The sequence below is a fragment of the Chinchilla lanigera genome, unplaced genomic scaffold, assembly GCF_000276665.1.
Source record: "Chinchilla lanigera isolate Chin_1 unplaced genomic scaffold, ChiLan1.0 scaffold00021, whole genome shotgun sequence".
NCBI lineage: Eukaryota > Metazoa > Chordata > Mammalia > Rodentia > Chinchillidae > Chinchilla > Chinchilla lanigera.
The window spans coordinates 15,860,949-15,878,291 of record NW_004955422.1 but is presented as its reverse complement, the minus strand read 5'-3'; the positions used below and the strand labels follow the sequence as shown (position 1 = coordinate 15,878,291).

Genomic DNA, 17,343 nt, shown 5'->3' with positions numbered 1-17,343 from the left:
AAGGTACATTTTGGAGACCTTCATGACTTTCTCTCCTGTCTTACAGGCCAGAAAAGGACATTGAGGTAAGAAGGGGTTTCCAGGAAGAGGGAGGAGTTCACGCTAGGGCACAGAAGTGGGGGAAAATGGAGCATATGTGAGGACAGCATCAGGGCCAGACAGATAGAAAGACTTGTTTTCCACATCTGTATATGACAGAAGCCATGTGGCAGGGTGCACAGTCAAGTATGGGGCTAGTTGCCGTGGCAGCCTCCCTTTCTGAGGAACCTCCCTGAAGGATTTTACTTACCACGTGAGACAGGTGACAGGTGTCTGGTACGGAGGCTCTGGAGGCTGATGATCTAATTCAAATTTCACCACCGCCTGCATGTTGTGTGGCAGTGGACTCTTTCTGTGCTTTTCTGAGCCTTAATCTCTCCATCAGCAGTGAGCATTCTGGAGTTGTAAGAAGGGGAACAAACTAGATAAAGCATGTGGCTTGATAGACCACACCTGACATGCAGAAAGTGCCCCACAAGTGTTAGACATGAGTTTGCAGCAGCAAAAGTCTAAGGCAGGCAGGCTGGCCAGGGACATCTCCATTTCACTGAGAGATGGAGAAGATCAGAGAGGGTGTGTGCCCTACCTGAAGACACACAGCAAATGGGGAAGACCCCACTTCTGAAACTCCTCTGCTGCCAGAGGTGCAGAATATTATTCAAAGCACTCTCTTTCACTCTGAAAAGTGGACTCCTCAACTGTGCTTCCACTTTTGTCCCTCCTTTCTTTACCCCTATCCAGTCCATATCTGAGCCTTATCAGACTCTAGAGCTCAGCCAATCAGCACACTGCTCTGTCTAAGCACTGATTGGCCCAGGAGTGGCCATGTTTTCCAGCCTAGTCCAATGTGATTTTGTTCTAGGTTGCTGGCAGAAGGTGGGAAGTGAGGCCAGAGGGGATACAGTCGGGGGGAGGGGTGAGCCCGCACCTTCCCTCAGCTGGCTGAGCAGGAACCAGCAGAGGGAAAGCAGATCCCCAAGTAGGGGAGAGGTGGGACATGTCCATGTGGGTCCTTGCTTTAGTGACAACTGAAATTAAAATTACAGCACAAATTTGTAGGAGAAAAGCTTTAATTGACAGATAAAAGAAGATAGGGGAAAGACTCCGGCTTAGGTGGGAGCTGGAGGGAACTGCCAAAGGGGGAGGTCAGCTTTTAAGGGTTACGGTGGGCTGAGGTCCAGTTGATTATTCTCTCTGTCCTGGTTCTGTAGCTCAGGTTGAATCCAGTTCCCATGGGAGGGATCTTCATGGCTTGAAGGGCAGTTTCAGTTGTGCAAGGCTTTGCTGGAATCCAAGGTGACCATAGCTTTAGGGCAGTGGAGTTTGGGTGTAGCTGAATGTCCCCGTATATCTCTTATCCTGGTGCTGCCAGCCTTGAAGTGTAATGAGATAGGCTAGGTAAATTTAGGGCCAATAAATCTTGTTTTGCCAACTTAGACAAACACTTCCTAATGACTAACATGTCTATAGACAGAGCTGAAAAGGATTTGACCCAGAGTTTCACGAAATGAAGGTCAAGTTTTGTTTTACTTTTAGTTATCTCTTGGGCAGCTAACTGTAGGCCCAAGTGAAGTCACAGTTTTTTAGCAGAAAACACTCTTAGAGCTCTGACTGCCTCAAAAGAAACTTATGTTTTGTTAAGTAGGAGGTTAAGGCCCCAGGAGTTTTTCTGTCCCCTGACCCTACCGAGGCCGCTGACTATGTTGTGACTTTGTCAACCAGATGGCGCTTTTTCGAATCCCAGGCCAAGTGCCATCTGGTTGACACAGTCACAAGCAAGTGTCCTGGCTGCAGTAAGCAGGAGTCCTAATGACAGAGGGGAAATGTTAGATGTAAAATACGCCAAGTGTGTGTCCCCTGAAGTTGAAGAATGAATTGTAAGGAACAACAGAGGCTAAGAGTAGGCAGATTTATTGGAGAGAAGGAGAGGAGAATACGGGTGGGGAAATAGGGAATAGGATTAGCTCCTGAGAGACAGGAGGGGTCCTGGATGATTTGCCAACCAGCCCACCGCTCAAAGGAAGTTTTATAGAGCAAAATCATGGGTCAAAATTATGATCAACCAATAAGATTTCAAGTATAGTCGCTTAGGTAATTGTTATGGTTTGTGTCTGTGTGTCCCCCTAAAGCCTCCTGTGGCCATGGGGCAGGCTTTTAAAGTTTGATTGATTATGGGTGTGAGAGCTACACCCGCCCTGGGGTGGATAGTTTGCATATATAAGGGAGACCAAGAGGCTGCTTGGGGTGATTCCTGGCTTTTGTGCTTGTTGCTTGACTGTGTTCTGCCGCTATCAGCTGTAGCCCTCTGCCATGTGCCACTCTGCCTTGCAATCTGCCAAGTATGGACTGAAACCTCCACAAACTGTAATAAACCTTTTCTTCCTTCATTTTGGGTGTCAGGTATTTTGTCCCAGCAATGAGAGGAAAGTAACCAAGACAGTAATACTGATCCAATGGTAGCAAGGGTACATGAATGACATCATTAACCTTGGTCAGGCTTAGTCTTTAGTTTTAGCAGTCAAAGTCTTAGTAGTCTTAGTCTTAGTAGATGGGAGAGGATGGCCCACCCCAATGAGATAATGGGAAATCTCTAAAGGGTGACAGGTCTCCATTCATCCCTTAGGGATGTATGTAAAACTAGCCATTGTGACTTTGATCTTCAGATGCACCTCCAACCACAGTCCTGATACCTTTTCATCTCCTGCACTGACTCCCTCCACAGCCCAGTCCTGTCTCACTGCCTACTATATTTCTACCTAACTTAGCTGTCTATAATACTAGCAGGATGCTCCTCAGAAGTGTACAGGACAAGGCAAGGGTAAAAAGGGGACGATGGAAAGGACAGACCTTTGTGCTGGGATTATGTGTATGAGCCACCATGCCTGGCCGAAAAAAAAAGTATCAAAACTGTTTTTTGAGACAGGGTCTTGCTTTGTACTTTCAGGGTGGCTTTGAACTCACTATGTAGTCCAGGCTGGCCTCTAACTCATGGCAATCTTCTGCCTCAGCCTCCTGAGTGCTGGGACCTCAGGTGTGTACTGTTCTGCCCTGCCCAAAGACCGTTTTTTTAAATGTACAATTCAGTTTGCACGTTTGTTTTTTAGCATCTTCACAGGACTGTGCAACTATCATATAACGGTTTTGAACATTTACATCCCTCCCCCGCAAAAGTCTTACTTTTCCTAAGCCAGTCCACATTCTTCCTTTCCTACTCTACCCAAGCAACCACAGGTCTGCTTTCTGTCAGTCAGGCCTATGCTATGGCTTTCATTTGCAGAGAAGCAAAACCAGCGCTTGCTGGAGAGTGCATGCGGCAGGGTGGCCTGAGCATCTGTGGTGTAAGATCGCTGTGGCTGTGGCTGTGGCAGTGGCTCTGGCTGCAGTGTGAGGACCAGGCTCTGCTTCACAGTGACTATCAGACGAGAGGGTGTGGCAAACTCTCAGGTGGACATGCTGTTTTCTCTGCCTGGAAGATTCTTTCTTCTTTATCTTGTTCACTCCAGAACTTCAGATCTTGCCTCATGTGAATTGCTCGGACATTTCTGATCACCCAGATATGTTCGATCCTATCTTCTCCCCAGTATAATTCTTAACTCTTTTTATTTTTCTTCATAATACTCATCTCATTTCCTAATTATATATCTACATTACTGTGTCAGACTCTCCTTTTCCTTTGGAAGGTTCTTGAGGACAAGTCCCATGTGGTGTGCTGATCTTACTACCTCTGACACACGTCTGACCTTCCCTGGGTGGACACATGAATAATTGATGGATGGGGGTGTGGAGAGATGGGTGACGTGTGGTTGGACGATGGATGTGCGGCTGAGTGAGTGATGGGTATGTGGGTGATGGAAGGATGAGTGGATGGATGGTGTACAGGCATGTTGCCTCCTGCTGACTGGTTACAGCCCTGCTTGAGAATCCTCAGTGCTCAGAGGACATGCCACTGTCCCCCTTGTGTGGCTCATTTTCCCTTTCTCGCCAGGGCAGGGATATGAATCCAGAAACGCCAGGCTGGATTGTCTACTTCCCAGCACTAGGCTGCCGCTCCTAGCAGGCTCAGTAAACCCATTCTGGGCAGGGAAATTTATCCCGCCTCGCCAGCCTCGTCTGCGCCTGCGCCTGCGTTTTCCCAGCCGCTGCCCCGCGGGTGCGGATAGGGGGCGGGACCAGGGCGGAGTCTCGCGCAGACCCGGATGCGGCCCCGCCCCCGCAGAACCGGAAGCGAGCGGACTCTCCGAGAGCGGCGGGCGCGGCGGGAGTCCGGCTGACCAGCGAGGACCTGGTGGCGGTGAGCAAGCGCGGCTCTTGCGGCCGGGACGGGGCAGCCCCAGTGGGCGGTGAGCGCAGCGCCCGGAACGGGAAGGAAGTGGCGGTCTCACCGCGCTTCCGCTCGCGGTTTCGAGCTGCGGGGAGAGCAGGCGAGGCTATCCTGGCCTGCATCCGCGTCCCAGGGGTCCAGCGGGGAGGGGTTCAGGGGCCTGAGGGGGAGAGGCCCGGGGACCGAGGCGGTCGGGCTCCCAGGCACTGGCGGAGTGGGTCGTGGACGGGCACGGGGGGGGGCCGGAGGAGCCCGCGGGGAGCGGGTCAGGGCTCTGAGGGGGCGGGGCCTGGAGACAGAGGTGGTGGGGTTTCCCGGAACGCGAGGAGGAGGTCTGAGGGGGAGGGCTCGAGGGGAAGGGGGCCAGGGCCCCGGCGAGGGAGCCTGGGCCTGAGGTGTTAGGGACCCGAGGGGATGGGGTAAGAGGATGGGGTCTGAGGGGAGAGGCCCGGGTCCGAAGGGCCGGGGAAGGGGTGGAGGTGGGAGGGCGCTCAGTGTGTCGGCCGGGCCTTGGGCCGGAGCTCGGGATTGGCCGTGCGCACCTGAGGGAGGTTTGCAAATGGGGTCAGTGGAAATGCTGCGGCGCCGGGGAGCTGGAATCTCGAACAGCCCTTCCCTCCTGGGTGCGTGCCAAGGCCCCAGAAAGATGCCTGGGCGTTTTCCGCTTCTACATTTCCGTGCACGGGACAGATCTCGCTCCGACCGAACCTTAACCTCTCTGCTGGAGCGTTTGGGTGGGAGGGGACCTGTCGGGGCCCCTTGAGGGGGAATTTCATTTTCTGGCCATGAGCAGGATGTGCTCAGTTTTGACGTGGCTGGTTCTTTGTCAGGGGTGTGACCCAGTAGACCCTAACTGCTGATGCCGATAGCCATTCTGTCCAGCTGGCCGCGCCGTGCTAGCCTGGGATGTGGACTGGGAGGGCCGACTAGTCCCGTTTGTGAACTAAAGTGAGTCACCCGCTCCAGGGCCTTGACTCAGTGCCCCTTCTCTCTCTGGTTGGGGAAATAGTCATCAGAAGAAATTGAGGAAACAAGAAAGCAGCTTTAGGTGTAATGGACTTTCAGATATGCAGGAGTAAAGAATTGGGGATACAGTTATTTCTCATCAGGTCCCCCCCAGTAACTGTAAGTTCATCCTCTCTAAAGATGACTTTTTTTTTGGCCAATACTGGGGTTTGAACCTGGGCCCTTGAAGCATGTTAGACAAGTGCTCTACTACATCCCCAGCCCTTAAAAAAAATTTTTTTTTGAGACAGGGTGTTGCTCAGTTGCCCAGGCTAGCCTTGAATTTGAGATTCTCCTGCTTCAGCCTCCCTCCTGAGTAGCAGGATTACAGTCATGTGTCAGTGTGCTGTGTTGAATGATGGCGTTTAGTTGAACCTATCTCTAAAGCATTTCAAAATATAGTGAAATATACTTGGTGACTCAGACCCTTGACTGTACTCCGAAGGCATGTGGTTGAGTGTATGCTTCCTTGTGAGTGCCTTTACTGCCCCGGGTCACACCGTTCCTTGACCTGGTAAACTGATAGCAGGAGACTGCATATCTGTCAGCTTGTCTTTCATGGGTGTCTGTGCCAAGCAAGGCTACTGCACTCTGCTTAGGCTTGGCTCCTGTGAACCCTAAATGTGTGTGCTCTGGGATAAGAGGCTTTCTCTATGTGAGTGGGCCTTCTGACATCTACCTTAGCTATTCAGATTCTTTTTTTGTTCCTTTTGATTTTCTTCTGAGAGTGAGGTGAAGGGAAAGCTGATTCTGGATGGGTACTTTTACCCCATCTGTCACAGCGTTCTCTGGAATTTTTCACCCTGTTTATACAGGGCGGGATTACTTCGTCTTTCCGCATTCTTCTTTTGTGTATGTAGCATTTGCAAGAGAGGTTTAATATTAATGGTGTTGGGTGAAGGTCTTAATCTTCGAACAGTAATTTTTGGTAATAACTTTATTGAAATATAATTTGTATACCGTACAATTCACCCATTTAAAGTGTATAATTCAGTGGTTTTCATTGTATTCACAGAGTTGTACAGCTCTCCTCACAGTCAATTTTAGAACAGTTTCATTAAATCAGAAAGAATCCTAGACTGGGTGCCCCTATTGCCCCAGCTACTCAGGAGACTGAGGGTGAAGGATTGCTTGAGTCCAGCAGTTTGAGGCCAACCTGTGCTACATAGCCAGAGCCTCTTTATTTTTTAAGAAAGAAAGAAACCTTATACCCTAGCCATCATTTCCCAGTCTCCCCTTGCCCTAAGCCTGGGCAACCATTAATGTACTTTTGTCTCTATAGATTTGCCAACTCTAAACATTTCATATAAATGGAATCATATTACTGTATGTAGTCTTTCATGTCTGGTTTCATTCACATTGTACATGTGCTAGAGCTTTATTCCTTTTTATGGATGAATAATATTCCTTTTTTTTTTTTTTTTGAGACAGGGTCTCCATTTAGTTCAGGCTGGCCTTGAGCTCACTTTGTATCGGGGTAATAACTGTTAGTTGTTGCAGGCTGATCAGGCCTGCAGTCTCCCAAGCAAGTGGATGGTGAAGGCTTAAATAAAAGACAGTGGAAATGATTTCAGGGCTCCAGGAGGGACTAACTCTTACAGCTTCAGTATTCTCTGAGTTTAGCCAAAGGCTTCTCTGGGCAGCCCATATTTATTTGGTTTTCAAACAGAGGAGGAGGGTACTCAAGAAAAGGTGGGAATCTCGAAGGACCTTGGGAGAATTTTCCCAAGTAGTAAATTATGTCAATGAGGAGAACTATCTTATCTTTAGGTTGGTATTTATTGTAGGACTGTGGAGCCTGCAGCTGCAGTCGTCTTGTAGTTAATTGGGGTTGGAGCCAAATGTCCTCAGCTGTGATCTTATCTTGTCCTTTGAGGAGTCATAGGTTTACAGACCAATACAGGCCTCAGGATGACCAGGGACTCACAGAGGTATACTTACTATGAGTCCCTTGCCCATCCCCAGACAAGGTGCCTAAGCTTCAGACAACTCACAAGTAAACATGGAAAGCCAATTGGCTAACATAAATCCAGCTCAGAACCACTTTGTAGTGGTCTCCAACACTTTGTAGCACAGGCTGGCCTCGAACTCGCAAGGATCCTCCTGCCTCAGCCTCCTGAGTGCTGGGATTATAGGCATGCACGGCCACGCCTGGCTGCCATTTTGTAACTTTATCACGTGTTATGCATCTGTTTGTCAGTTGATGGACATCTGGATTATTTTTACTTTCTGGCTATTATGAATAATGATACTGTGAATATTCATGTACAAGTTTTTACATGGACTTATGCTTTCATTTCTCTTGGGTATATACTTAGGAATGGAATCTCTGTCATATGGTAGCTATTTAGCCTTTGGAGGAACTGCCATTTTCCATTCCCACCAGGACTATAGGAGGGTTTTAATTCTCTTACTATTTTTTTTTTTTTTTTTGGTGAAGTGTTGAGGATTAAACCCAACAGAGTCTCATATATGCTAAGCATACACTGTACCTCTGAACTACGTCCCCAGCCTCCCTTCAGACTCCCCCGCTTTTTAAAAACAAGATGGGAGCCTCTCTATCTTGCCCAGGCTGGTACTGAACTCCAAACTCACTTGAGTCTCCTGCCTGAGCATTCAGAATGCTGGACCTAGCATGCTATGTGCCCAGCTTCTTTGTCTGTTATTAAATGGGGTTATGTGTCTTTTTTATTATTGAATTGAAAGAATTCTTTATATAGTCTAGATACATAGTTTGAAAATAGATTTCTCTCAGTGAGTCATCTTTTCACTCTCTTATGTCTTAAGCACAAAGTTAAATTTTGTCCAGTCTGTTTTTTTCTTTATATTTTTGGTGTTATATCTAAGAAACTATTGCCAAACTTATGGTCTCAAAAATTAAACCTATTTAAGACATACATAAATACATGCATACATTTATTTATTTATTGCTGCTGGAGATTGTACCTAGGACTTTGCACATGCTAGGTGAATGCTGTATCACTGAGCTATATCCTCAGTCCTGGTGCATTTTTGAATTAACTTTTGTGTATGGTATGAGGTAGGAGTCCAGAGTCCTTAACTTTGGATTAGAAAAATACTGGTTTTTCAGTCATTTATTTTTGTGAGTTTTAAAACTTAAAATGCAGATAGGATAATAAATGAGAATAGATTTGAGCGTATCACTAGCTGCCCTTGGGTAGATTCTTTTCATTAGTACACGTTTGCAGTGCACAATGATTACATTCATCACAGGGACGTAGTTCATGTACATAACACATCTTAATTCTTTTTTTCATTTGCTTTTTGTGTAGATTTTTGAAGGTGCTGGTAATCAGTAGAGTTGCAGTAGCCAGAGGTACTAAGCAATCAACAGCAGTTAGGGTTACCAGCAGGGACTGAGGAAAGAGAAGGAGCAAATAGCTGGGTCAAGACCTAGGTGGGAAAATAAAAAGGATTGAGAAGCCCGGCCAGGCACCACCCTCTAGTTCCTGGGAAGGAGGGGCTACATGCTGATTCAAGTGGCTGTGCCTGTGGTTACTGGGGACAAGGGACTTTATTCCTCCAGTGTGTAACATGTAACAGCGTGGTGTCCACTGAGGCTGACTTGTGGCCTTCGGGAGGAGGTTGTGTGTCAGTGGCTTGGCCAGCATGTGGGGGACTGAAGTCCTGTTCCCTGTTCAGTAACTGTACATGGTCGCTGGGAACTCGGCTTGCCTCCCATTGGCTCCATCTCTGCACATGTCACTCATGTGATAGTCACCACCCGTAGCACTGGCTTTTCCTCCCAGGCACGTCAGGCATCCCTTCAAAGAATGTTTCCCTTAAATTATTTGTAAAAACTCACAATAATAAAACTTTATTGTTGCCAGCAACATTATAAATTAGAATAAATAAGAGATGGAAACTTAGCAGGATTATAGCAAACAGGAAATGTATACTAGCGCCTGAGGCAATAATTTCTGTTTGCATTAAGAAATGCCATGTAGTTATAAGTCTTTTGAAACATCTTATTTCTTTTTTAAAATTTTAAAATTTTTATTAGTATGTTTGCAGTACACAATGATTACATTCTTCATGGGCAGTTGGTACATGCTGATAACACATCTTAATCTTTTTACACCGCCCCCCCAACATCTTTAGTTCCTCTGTGGTGAGCTTTTTAATTAGTGAAATAAAGATCTTCCTATCTTCCCTCTTCCTGTCAGAATTCTTTACAAAATCTTTTTATGCTGGGGAGAAATCTTGAGGTACTCTAAAAAGCTCTCTACAGATAGATTTGCCCAGAGAGTCTGGCAGCAGACATCTTTTTTCACCCTTAATCTTTTTGTAGAGAGAATCATTCCTAAATGCCTGGACACTCCTCATTGAATTATTGTGTTTTAAGTGGAGTTTTGTGAGCACCCTTTCATCACTTGGGATGAAAGGATTGTATATATTGAGTATTTTTACTGTTCTTTCCCCTGGATATAAGGGTAAAAACCTCTTTACTGAAAAGAAATGGGAAGTTGGAGGGAGAAGGATGATAGTTTTCTGAAAGAAATTTCATTGTTTAAAAACAAGTCAGGGGCTAGTACTGTAACTCAGTGTTTGAGTGTTTCCCTAGCATGCACAAGGCCCTGGGTTTTAGCTCCAGCACTAAAAAAAGTTAGATTAAAAACAAGTCAAGCCAGGCATGGTGGCACATGCTGTAATCCCAGCATTCAGGAGGCTGAGGCAGGAGGATCATTGTGAACTCAAGGCCAGCCTGGGTTATGTAGTGAGTTCAGGGCCACCCTGGATTACATAGCAAGACCCTATCTCAAAAAAATCAACCAGCCAACCTGAAGTCACATTTCTAGTATTCCCCCTATCTTACAAAAGGGAGTTGCAGAACTCTGGAACTGAGGGTAGGAGGCATTTCTCAAACAAGCCATCCACCCCTTTTGCTAGTAGTGTTCTACTGCATGTGGCAGGAACCACCAGGCCTATAAAGCAGGTGGAAGGACTGCCCTCTCCCTTTGTGAAGTTGGTTTCCAGAAAAATCCGCGATTATGTGCTGCCCTTTGCCCTGATGAATCTGAAAAAGAGGCAGGCAGCTGCCTTTATCTTTGACATAGGGGTGAACATCATTTTTGCTAGCCCCACGGGACTCTTGTTCTTTCTTGAGATAGTTCCTCCAGTGACTAAAACTATAGTCCCTGGAATTCTGCCTATAGGCAGCTGCCCCTCTCTAGGATAGTGTGTTACTCAGGGCAGGAGAGAGGCCCTGGGCACAGTGTAGCTTTTCATTTGTGAATGGATGATTGGGACGAGACTGTCTGGTCATGCCTCTCAGTGCTAAGACTTGTTCAAGGCTGCTTTTTAAAATCTGCCAAAAGTAAGCCACATCTGGAAAGTTCTTTTTTGGGGGATTAGGGTGCTCTGTACGGTGGCTTTGTGTTTATGTTTATTAAGTTTATTAATACAGTTTAAATATACATAATGATCACGTTCATCACAGGGAATTTGTATTTGAACGTAGTGTATCTTTTATAAAGCAAAAACAATAAAAACGCTGCAGGGTTTCAGAACAAAATGATAGGAATTAACAGTGGCTGTTATATTGCATATTGTTATCTTCAACAAAGTTGCTCAGATTGCCAGATGTAAGAATGCAAGATCGATCAAACCATTAAAGAGAATAAAAAATAAAAACAGAAAAACCATTAGAAACGATACAGAGTTTCACTAGACAAGATGGTAGGAATTCACCAATGGTTGTTATATTGCATATTGTCTTCAAATTAGTTGTTTAGATTACCAGATACAAGCATGCAAAATTGGCAAAAAAGAAAAAAAAATTGGGCATTAACTGTTCGTTTCAATAAACCATTAGACTTCAGCAGTACAGTTATCTCAGCTATCCATATATGTATATATCTTTTCCCTTTCTTCTTCATTTCTTTCTTTTTCTCCTTTCCCTCATCCCAGTTGTTCCTTCTTTTGAGCAATTTCTTTCCCTTTCATAATATCTGTTGTACATTTTGGGTTTTATTTGTTCTTTCAGTGAACATAGTATATCTTGAGTCTTCTTTTTTTTTTTCCCTTTTCCCTCCCTTCCCTATTGCCCTCCTTAGCTATTAGTCCTATATTATAGCTATTAGTCCTTTGAGGAACAGTTGGCTAAAATTTTTTCCCACTCTATGACTTGTGTCATCACTCTTTTGATGATTTATTTTGGTATGCAAAAGCTTTTTAGTAAGTTGAGATCTCAGTTGTTGATTCTTTGTAGTATTTTCCTTGCGATTAGGGTTTGTTCATAAAGTCTTTGCCTACACCTGTGTCTTCAAGAGTTCTTTCTTCCAGCAGATTTAGTGTTTCTGTTTTAATATTTAAATCTTTGATCCATTTTGTTTTTAACATCTAGGAAATTCTTGCCATGTTTGGGGCATCTAGAGGAGGTTCAAGGTGTTTCTCATTTGAGGGACATTGTAGGTCCTGCCCACCTGGTGGCAGATGGTGCTTTGCCTAGGGGAAGTGGGAGGAATCACATATAGAAATTGGACAGCATGCACCATGATCAGTCTGTCACTGCCATCTCGGATGTGGCCTTTAGATCCAGGAGAGCTGGATGGGTAGCTGTAGAAGGAAGGTTCTCAGGCTGGGGCGGGCTTTTGTTCAGGAAACACAAGCCAGAAGAGCTCATGTGGAGCTGGAGGAGGGAGGGTTGGAAGTCCTCAGGTCAGACCTAGGTGCAGCTTTGGTTGATTGAATTAAAATAATTTCTGAGTTCATAGCCTCAGTGAAATGTACTATTTTCATTTTCTGTGGAAAAGGCATTCATTCTTTACATAAAAAAATATTTTTTAAACCTTTAAATGTTTGAAGTTACAAACAGAATGTCTTATCGGTGTCTGCAGATGTGTCATTGTTCTCTATACCAGACCAAAACTTACAGTCTTAAAGTACTGTGGATAAAGGTGACTGCTTTCTAAGCCTCCTAACATAGGAGGAATTGGCATTTTATATTCTGTGCATTTTCCCCAAAACATGAGAAGGCAGCCCTCTACCAAATTATTTGAAACATTTATTAAATCATTGAAAGATGATCATTGTTATATTTCCAGGAAGTACTTGAAATCAAAATGAGTCCTGTTTCTTAAAGACTTGTAATGATAATAAGCTGAACTCTTAATTGTAAGTTGGTTTTTTTCCCTACAACTGTCATTTAGGTTTAGTGATGGTGAAGGGCATTTGGTCATGTAGCTCCTGCCCTCCATGTATTGCGCTGGCATCTTGGTAGTTTGGGCCCTGAAGGCGGCTGTCCTTACTCTGTAACTTTGGTGCTGCCCTTCCAGATGTGGAAAGCATCAGCAGGCCATGCCGTTTCCATTACCCAGGACGATGGGGGAGCTGACGACTGGGAGACCGACCCTGATTTTGTGGTAGGAATCACCAGCCTGCCTCTGCTTTTCTTTTCTAAGAAAGTGATTTTCATGTGTTTTCTTCCTTTGGGGCTATGTATTTGCTTGTGTTCACGATCCTGGGTGTGGCATTTACTAGTTATTTTTCTTTTCAGAATGATGTAAGTGAAAAGGAACAAAGATGGGGCGCCAAAACTGTGCAAGGGTCCGGGCACCAGGAACACATCAAGTAAGAGTCTCTGTGATGCTGTGGTGAATGGGGCCCTCCCTCTGCACACTTTCACCAGTGGGTCCTCCGCAGGGTGGGAATAGGCCACAGCAAGGGACATCTACTGCTGACACTTGGGGGTTGCTTTTGCTTATTGTGTTGACGTGACATTCATAGAGCAGATGAATGAATATAAGGCAGGACACTTGTGTTTAATGCATGTTTTTATGTATATGTACTTACATGTATAGATGTCCACCAATTTAAAATCTCCACTGCAAACGATTTCCTCACTTACAATTCTGGAGTGTCTGCTTTTGCATATTGTGATTTTCACTGGGGGTGGTAGTTGCTTAAGTTCTTTCTCCAAATAGGAGGCTTCTTAAGTGTGAGGTGTCATCGGATAACTTAGACCTTAAACACCCTCCCCCTTTTTATTATTGTCTGAAAATCATTGTGTGTTGCAGAATTTAGTAGCTGTGTAGTGTGAACTGAATTCCAGGCTTTGTGAAGAGCTAGAACAGGAGACAGTGAGCTGTGTCATTGTTTCCGACCTGGCGCTATCTGAAATGCCAGCTCTGGGCAGCTTGTTTTCTCATCAGGAAGCATTGATAAAAGGGCCTCTAAAAACAATCCTCAGAGGTTGGTTTTAGGCCACATTGGTCAAGGTTGGTTCTCCCTGCCCTGTGTTGTGATGGCAGCACTGCTGACCCGGTGACCTGCTTTGGTACATGGGAAAGGCCTTGGCCATAGTATCTGGCAGAGGAAGGCTCAGTAAATCACCCCGAACAGCACAGAGTCTGCATGTTGACATTTTAGAATATCCCTTTGTTTTGGTATGAGTTTTTAATGAAATGGGGTCTTATATTGCCCAGGCTGGTGTTAGACTCCTCGACTCAAGTGATCCTCCCACATGGGAACTCTTTAGCCTGAACTGTTAGTCCCTCCTGGGCTTGCTCAGCTCACACCTCCCGCAGAAATGACCTGGGGCTGGCTAGGAGAGGAGATGAAATGGGTATTTCTGGCATAGCTGTTTGCCATGGGGTTAGGCAGACCCCTGAATTGGTTAGGTCATCTGAACCTGTCCCCAGTCTTTTGTTCCTTGTGGCCCCTGCACGTGTTGGGCAGGGAGCATGGATGGAAAGTGCACAGGACTGTCTGGGATGGCAGCCTCTGGATGGATTAGGATTCCAGGGGGGAAGGTGTGGGGGTGGGATAGTTCTGGGCACCCTGTGGCTCTTCCCAAAGGTTAGGAGTAGGGTCTTCTTCCCTTGCTCGTAGGGAGTCAGGTAGTTTGCAGGTCTGGTGTGTGTTTTATCCACACTTTTGGGATTGTTGTCTTTGTATCGAAGGTACAGGCCTCGTGTCTTCTGGGCCAAAAGGACTCTATGCCCAGGTGGCTATTGTGCTGCTCTGGAGTCTAATGGTGATAGCTCCTTCATGGCCTGCCAGATTTTGATCTGCTCAATTTTGATCACTAAATCTTGTGATCTGCTTCCTGCTCTTCTGTATTTAAAATGAAAAATGTCTTTTATATGGTAAATTCTGAATGTCTCTCATCTCTTTTTTTTTTGGTACCAGAAGTCGAACTCAAAACCTTGAGCTTGCCAGGCAGGCACTGTGCCGATGAACGATATCCCTGGTCATCTCATTTTACCTTGAAGGTGTAAAATGCTTGAGTACTTCAAGAAAATACAGACTCTCAGTATTAGGCATCCTTGGTGGCTTTGGAGATCTGGAGGAAGGGCCCTTTGACTATTTCCTTCTCCGCTGCCTGATGGCATTTGCATGGCTGGTGCTCCTAACCCATTTGTCTACTAAAATGAGCAGCCTTTCTCCAAATGAAGTGGACTTCAGATTTTATTTGGGTACCTTTGGGGGAGTTGGATGGGGCCATGGTGTGCATTCCGAGCAGCGTTCTTCCTCCCATACATTTTTGCCTGAGAACTGCTGTGGCGGATGCCCCAGCTGGCAGGATAGTCAGGAACATATGTAGAAGGTAGGCAGTTGGAAAGTACCAAAAAAGGAAAGCTTTCAAGTTTGCAAAGGCGATATTGCCTGTCTTTATTTATCCCATTGCAAAGTAAGGCCACACATCCGTTTTAGATTTTTTTCCCCCATTTTTATCTCTTTCCTCAAGCATACACAAGCTAAGAGAGAACGTCTTTCAAGAACATCAAACTCTCAAAGAGAAGGAACTTGAAACAGGACCAAAAGCCTCCCATGGTTATGGAGGGAAATTTGGCGTGGAACAAGACCGGATGGATAAAGTAAGTGGGCGATGGCTGTCTATGCGGGGCCCCTGGTTGTGTGGGCTGCTTGTGGTGGGCCAAATAGTTCCTGACGTTTTTCCTTAGATTAAATGTGTCCGTTTGTCGGGGGTGAGATGTGCTCAGAGCAGCCCTCTGTCAGTCGAACCCTCTCACAAAGCTCTCCTGCTTTTCTGGAGGTATTTTTGAAGTTCTGAGAGGTGCTGACAAATTGCTGATGTGTAGGGAGCCCTAGCGGGGAGAAGTTATTGGACTGCAGATGTTCTAGTCTCTGCTGCCTGGGTTCCAGCTTGTGGTTTAGGCTGTACCACTCCACAGAGCAAAACCATATTTTTGGGCCCCCTCGTCACATCATTCATGGAAATTCTGCTAGCGGGTAGCTGACATCCCACGTGCCTTTACTGACCTGAGTGTGTAACATCAATACTATGGAAGCTGCTGAGTGCAGCCACCTTCACAGCACTGCAGGCTGTTCTACCTAAGCAGGTGAGTGTTGGCTCAGGAAGGCTGGCTGGTTTTTCCTTGTAGAGGAAACAGTGCAGATAGCAGCATGTTGGCATGTCTAAGTAAACCAGGTCTGACTTGTGCAGACACTCTTGCAGCAGTGAGTTTCCAGCTCTGAGCAACAGGGGATTGTTCTGAATGGACAGGTGTTGCTTGCACTGTGGAGAGAGATGAAGGGATCAGCCAGGGTCAGGTTCTGGTAGGTAATTCCATACGTCTGCTCTTGCATGGATCGAGTTCAACATCTCAGCTGGGCATGGGATGACAAAGCTGTGTCAGAGTGAACCACGTGTCACTCCACCAGCAGAGCAGAATGGGGGGTGGGGCTGGGGCTGGAAGCACCCCAACCACATGTAGAAATAGCCTGGAACTGGAGGCTGACTAGGTGCCATCTGCAGGAAAAAGATTTGGACATTTGCTGTGTCACTTGTGTCACTTCTACAGAGATATCCTGATGTTGAAATGGGTAGTGTGCAGAAAAGAATCACCTTGGGGCTCTGAATACACCTTGGGGCTCTGGTAGCCTGCAGAGCAGCAGAGCAAAGCAGCAGACAAAACACTGCATCAAGGAGGTGGGAGCCTTTCCCATTTGAAACTGCTTGTGCTCACTGGGATCATGGGGAGTTAGTGCAAAGAGCGGCTGATGATGGAAATTGAGCTCCAAGTTGGGGTGGGGAGATTACACATTAGGGAAAATGATGACAATTTATCCAGGAAGAGTTTGATTCAAAATATGTTGGTTTCTGGCTTCTCTGCTGCTTCTCAGGCTGTGCCTTTTGTTGGCCTGAGTTTGCTCAGTCTTGAGCCTGCAGTTTAGGCCTCGTCTCTGAAGAGCCCATCTCTTCTTTCTGCCCCACCTTCCCACTCTGGAAACCTGCCTCTCCCTCATGCTGGCTGTGGCATCCCCCTGTCAGCTGTTGTTGCCACATTGTGCTGCGCTTTGCAGCGAGACTCTTTGGCCTGCACTTTTTAGGGCCAGCACTCATTCTTCTCACCTATTGCTGACCTGGAATTGTACAAGGTGCTCGGGGACATGCAGTGAGTGTGCAGAATCAGGCTTAGTGGCTGCCACACATACCCAGGGTCCTGCTGGCTCAAAGAATCACTCACCTTTGAGTGGGGCTGATAACGATCCTGCAGCAGTGGACCCAACAAGGGGTGCTGCTGCTGCTGCTGCTGCTGCTTAGTCCTGGTGGCTTTCGGGCCTTTGTGTCCAGGAACAATCAGCTTTCAGCTCATGTTGGCACTGTGAGGCCAGCCTTTTTCAGAAAGAACTGATAGTAAACCTGGGATAAGTGCCTAAGCTCTTTGTAACTTGCCCTTTCCAGAAATTGAAAAAAAAATAGTAAGGTCCTTGTGCAAAGAATTGAAGAACTTGTGACAGACACTGCTGGAATCATGTTTTGGGCAGGGACAGGAGCTGTCGGGATTCTGGTTGTGCCATTGTCTGAGCACATTCCGCCCTTCTCCTGGGGTTGAGATGGCTGTGGTGCATTCTGCGGGCTTCTGCTTCCCTGGTCACTACTGCTTCCTATACCCCGGTCTTCAGGACAGAGCTCCATCTGCACAACTATGTAATAACAAATGTGACTGTGGCAATAGAAGATTAAAGACACTTTGGGGAACATATCT

The 17,343-nt window shown here is 46.2% G+C and overlaps 1 protein-coding gene across 3 annotated transcripts in view; it reads left to right on the top strand.

Moving 5' to 3' along the window:
- Positions 1-4,224: 4,224 nt before the first annotated feature.
- Positions 4,225-17,343, top strand: part of Cttn (cortactin) — a 36,032-nt gene continuing 22,913 nt past the window's right edge. For 2 of the 3 annotated variants that reach the window (XM_013514240.1, XM_005384232.2), the window contains exons 1-4: positions 4,225-4,330; positions 12,664-12,750; positions 12,885-12,958; positions 15,078-15,207. In XM_013514240.1, the coding sequence (XP_013369694.1) occupies positions 12,664-12,750; positions 12,885-12,958; positions 15,078-15,207 (291 nt within the window). In that variant the 5' untranslated portion in view covers positions 4,225-4,330. Of the gene's footprint in view, positions 4,380-12,663; positions 12,751-12,884; positions 12,959-15,077; positions 15,208-17,343 lie in introns of all 3 variants that reach the window. The other variant, XM_005384233.2, reaches the window with a different exon arrangement.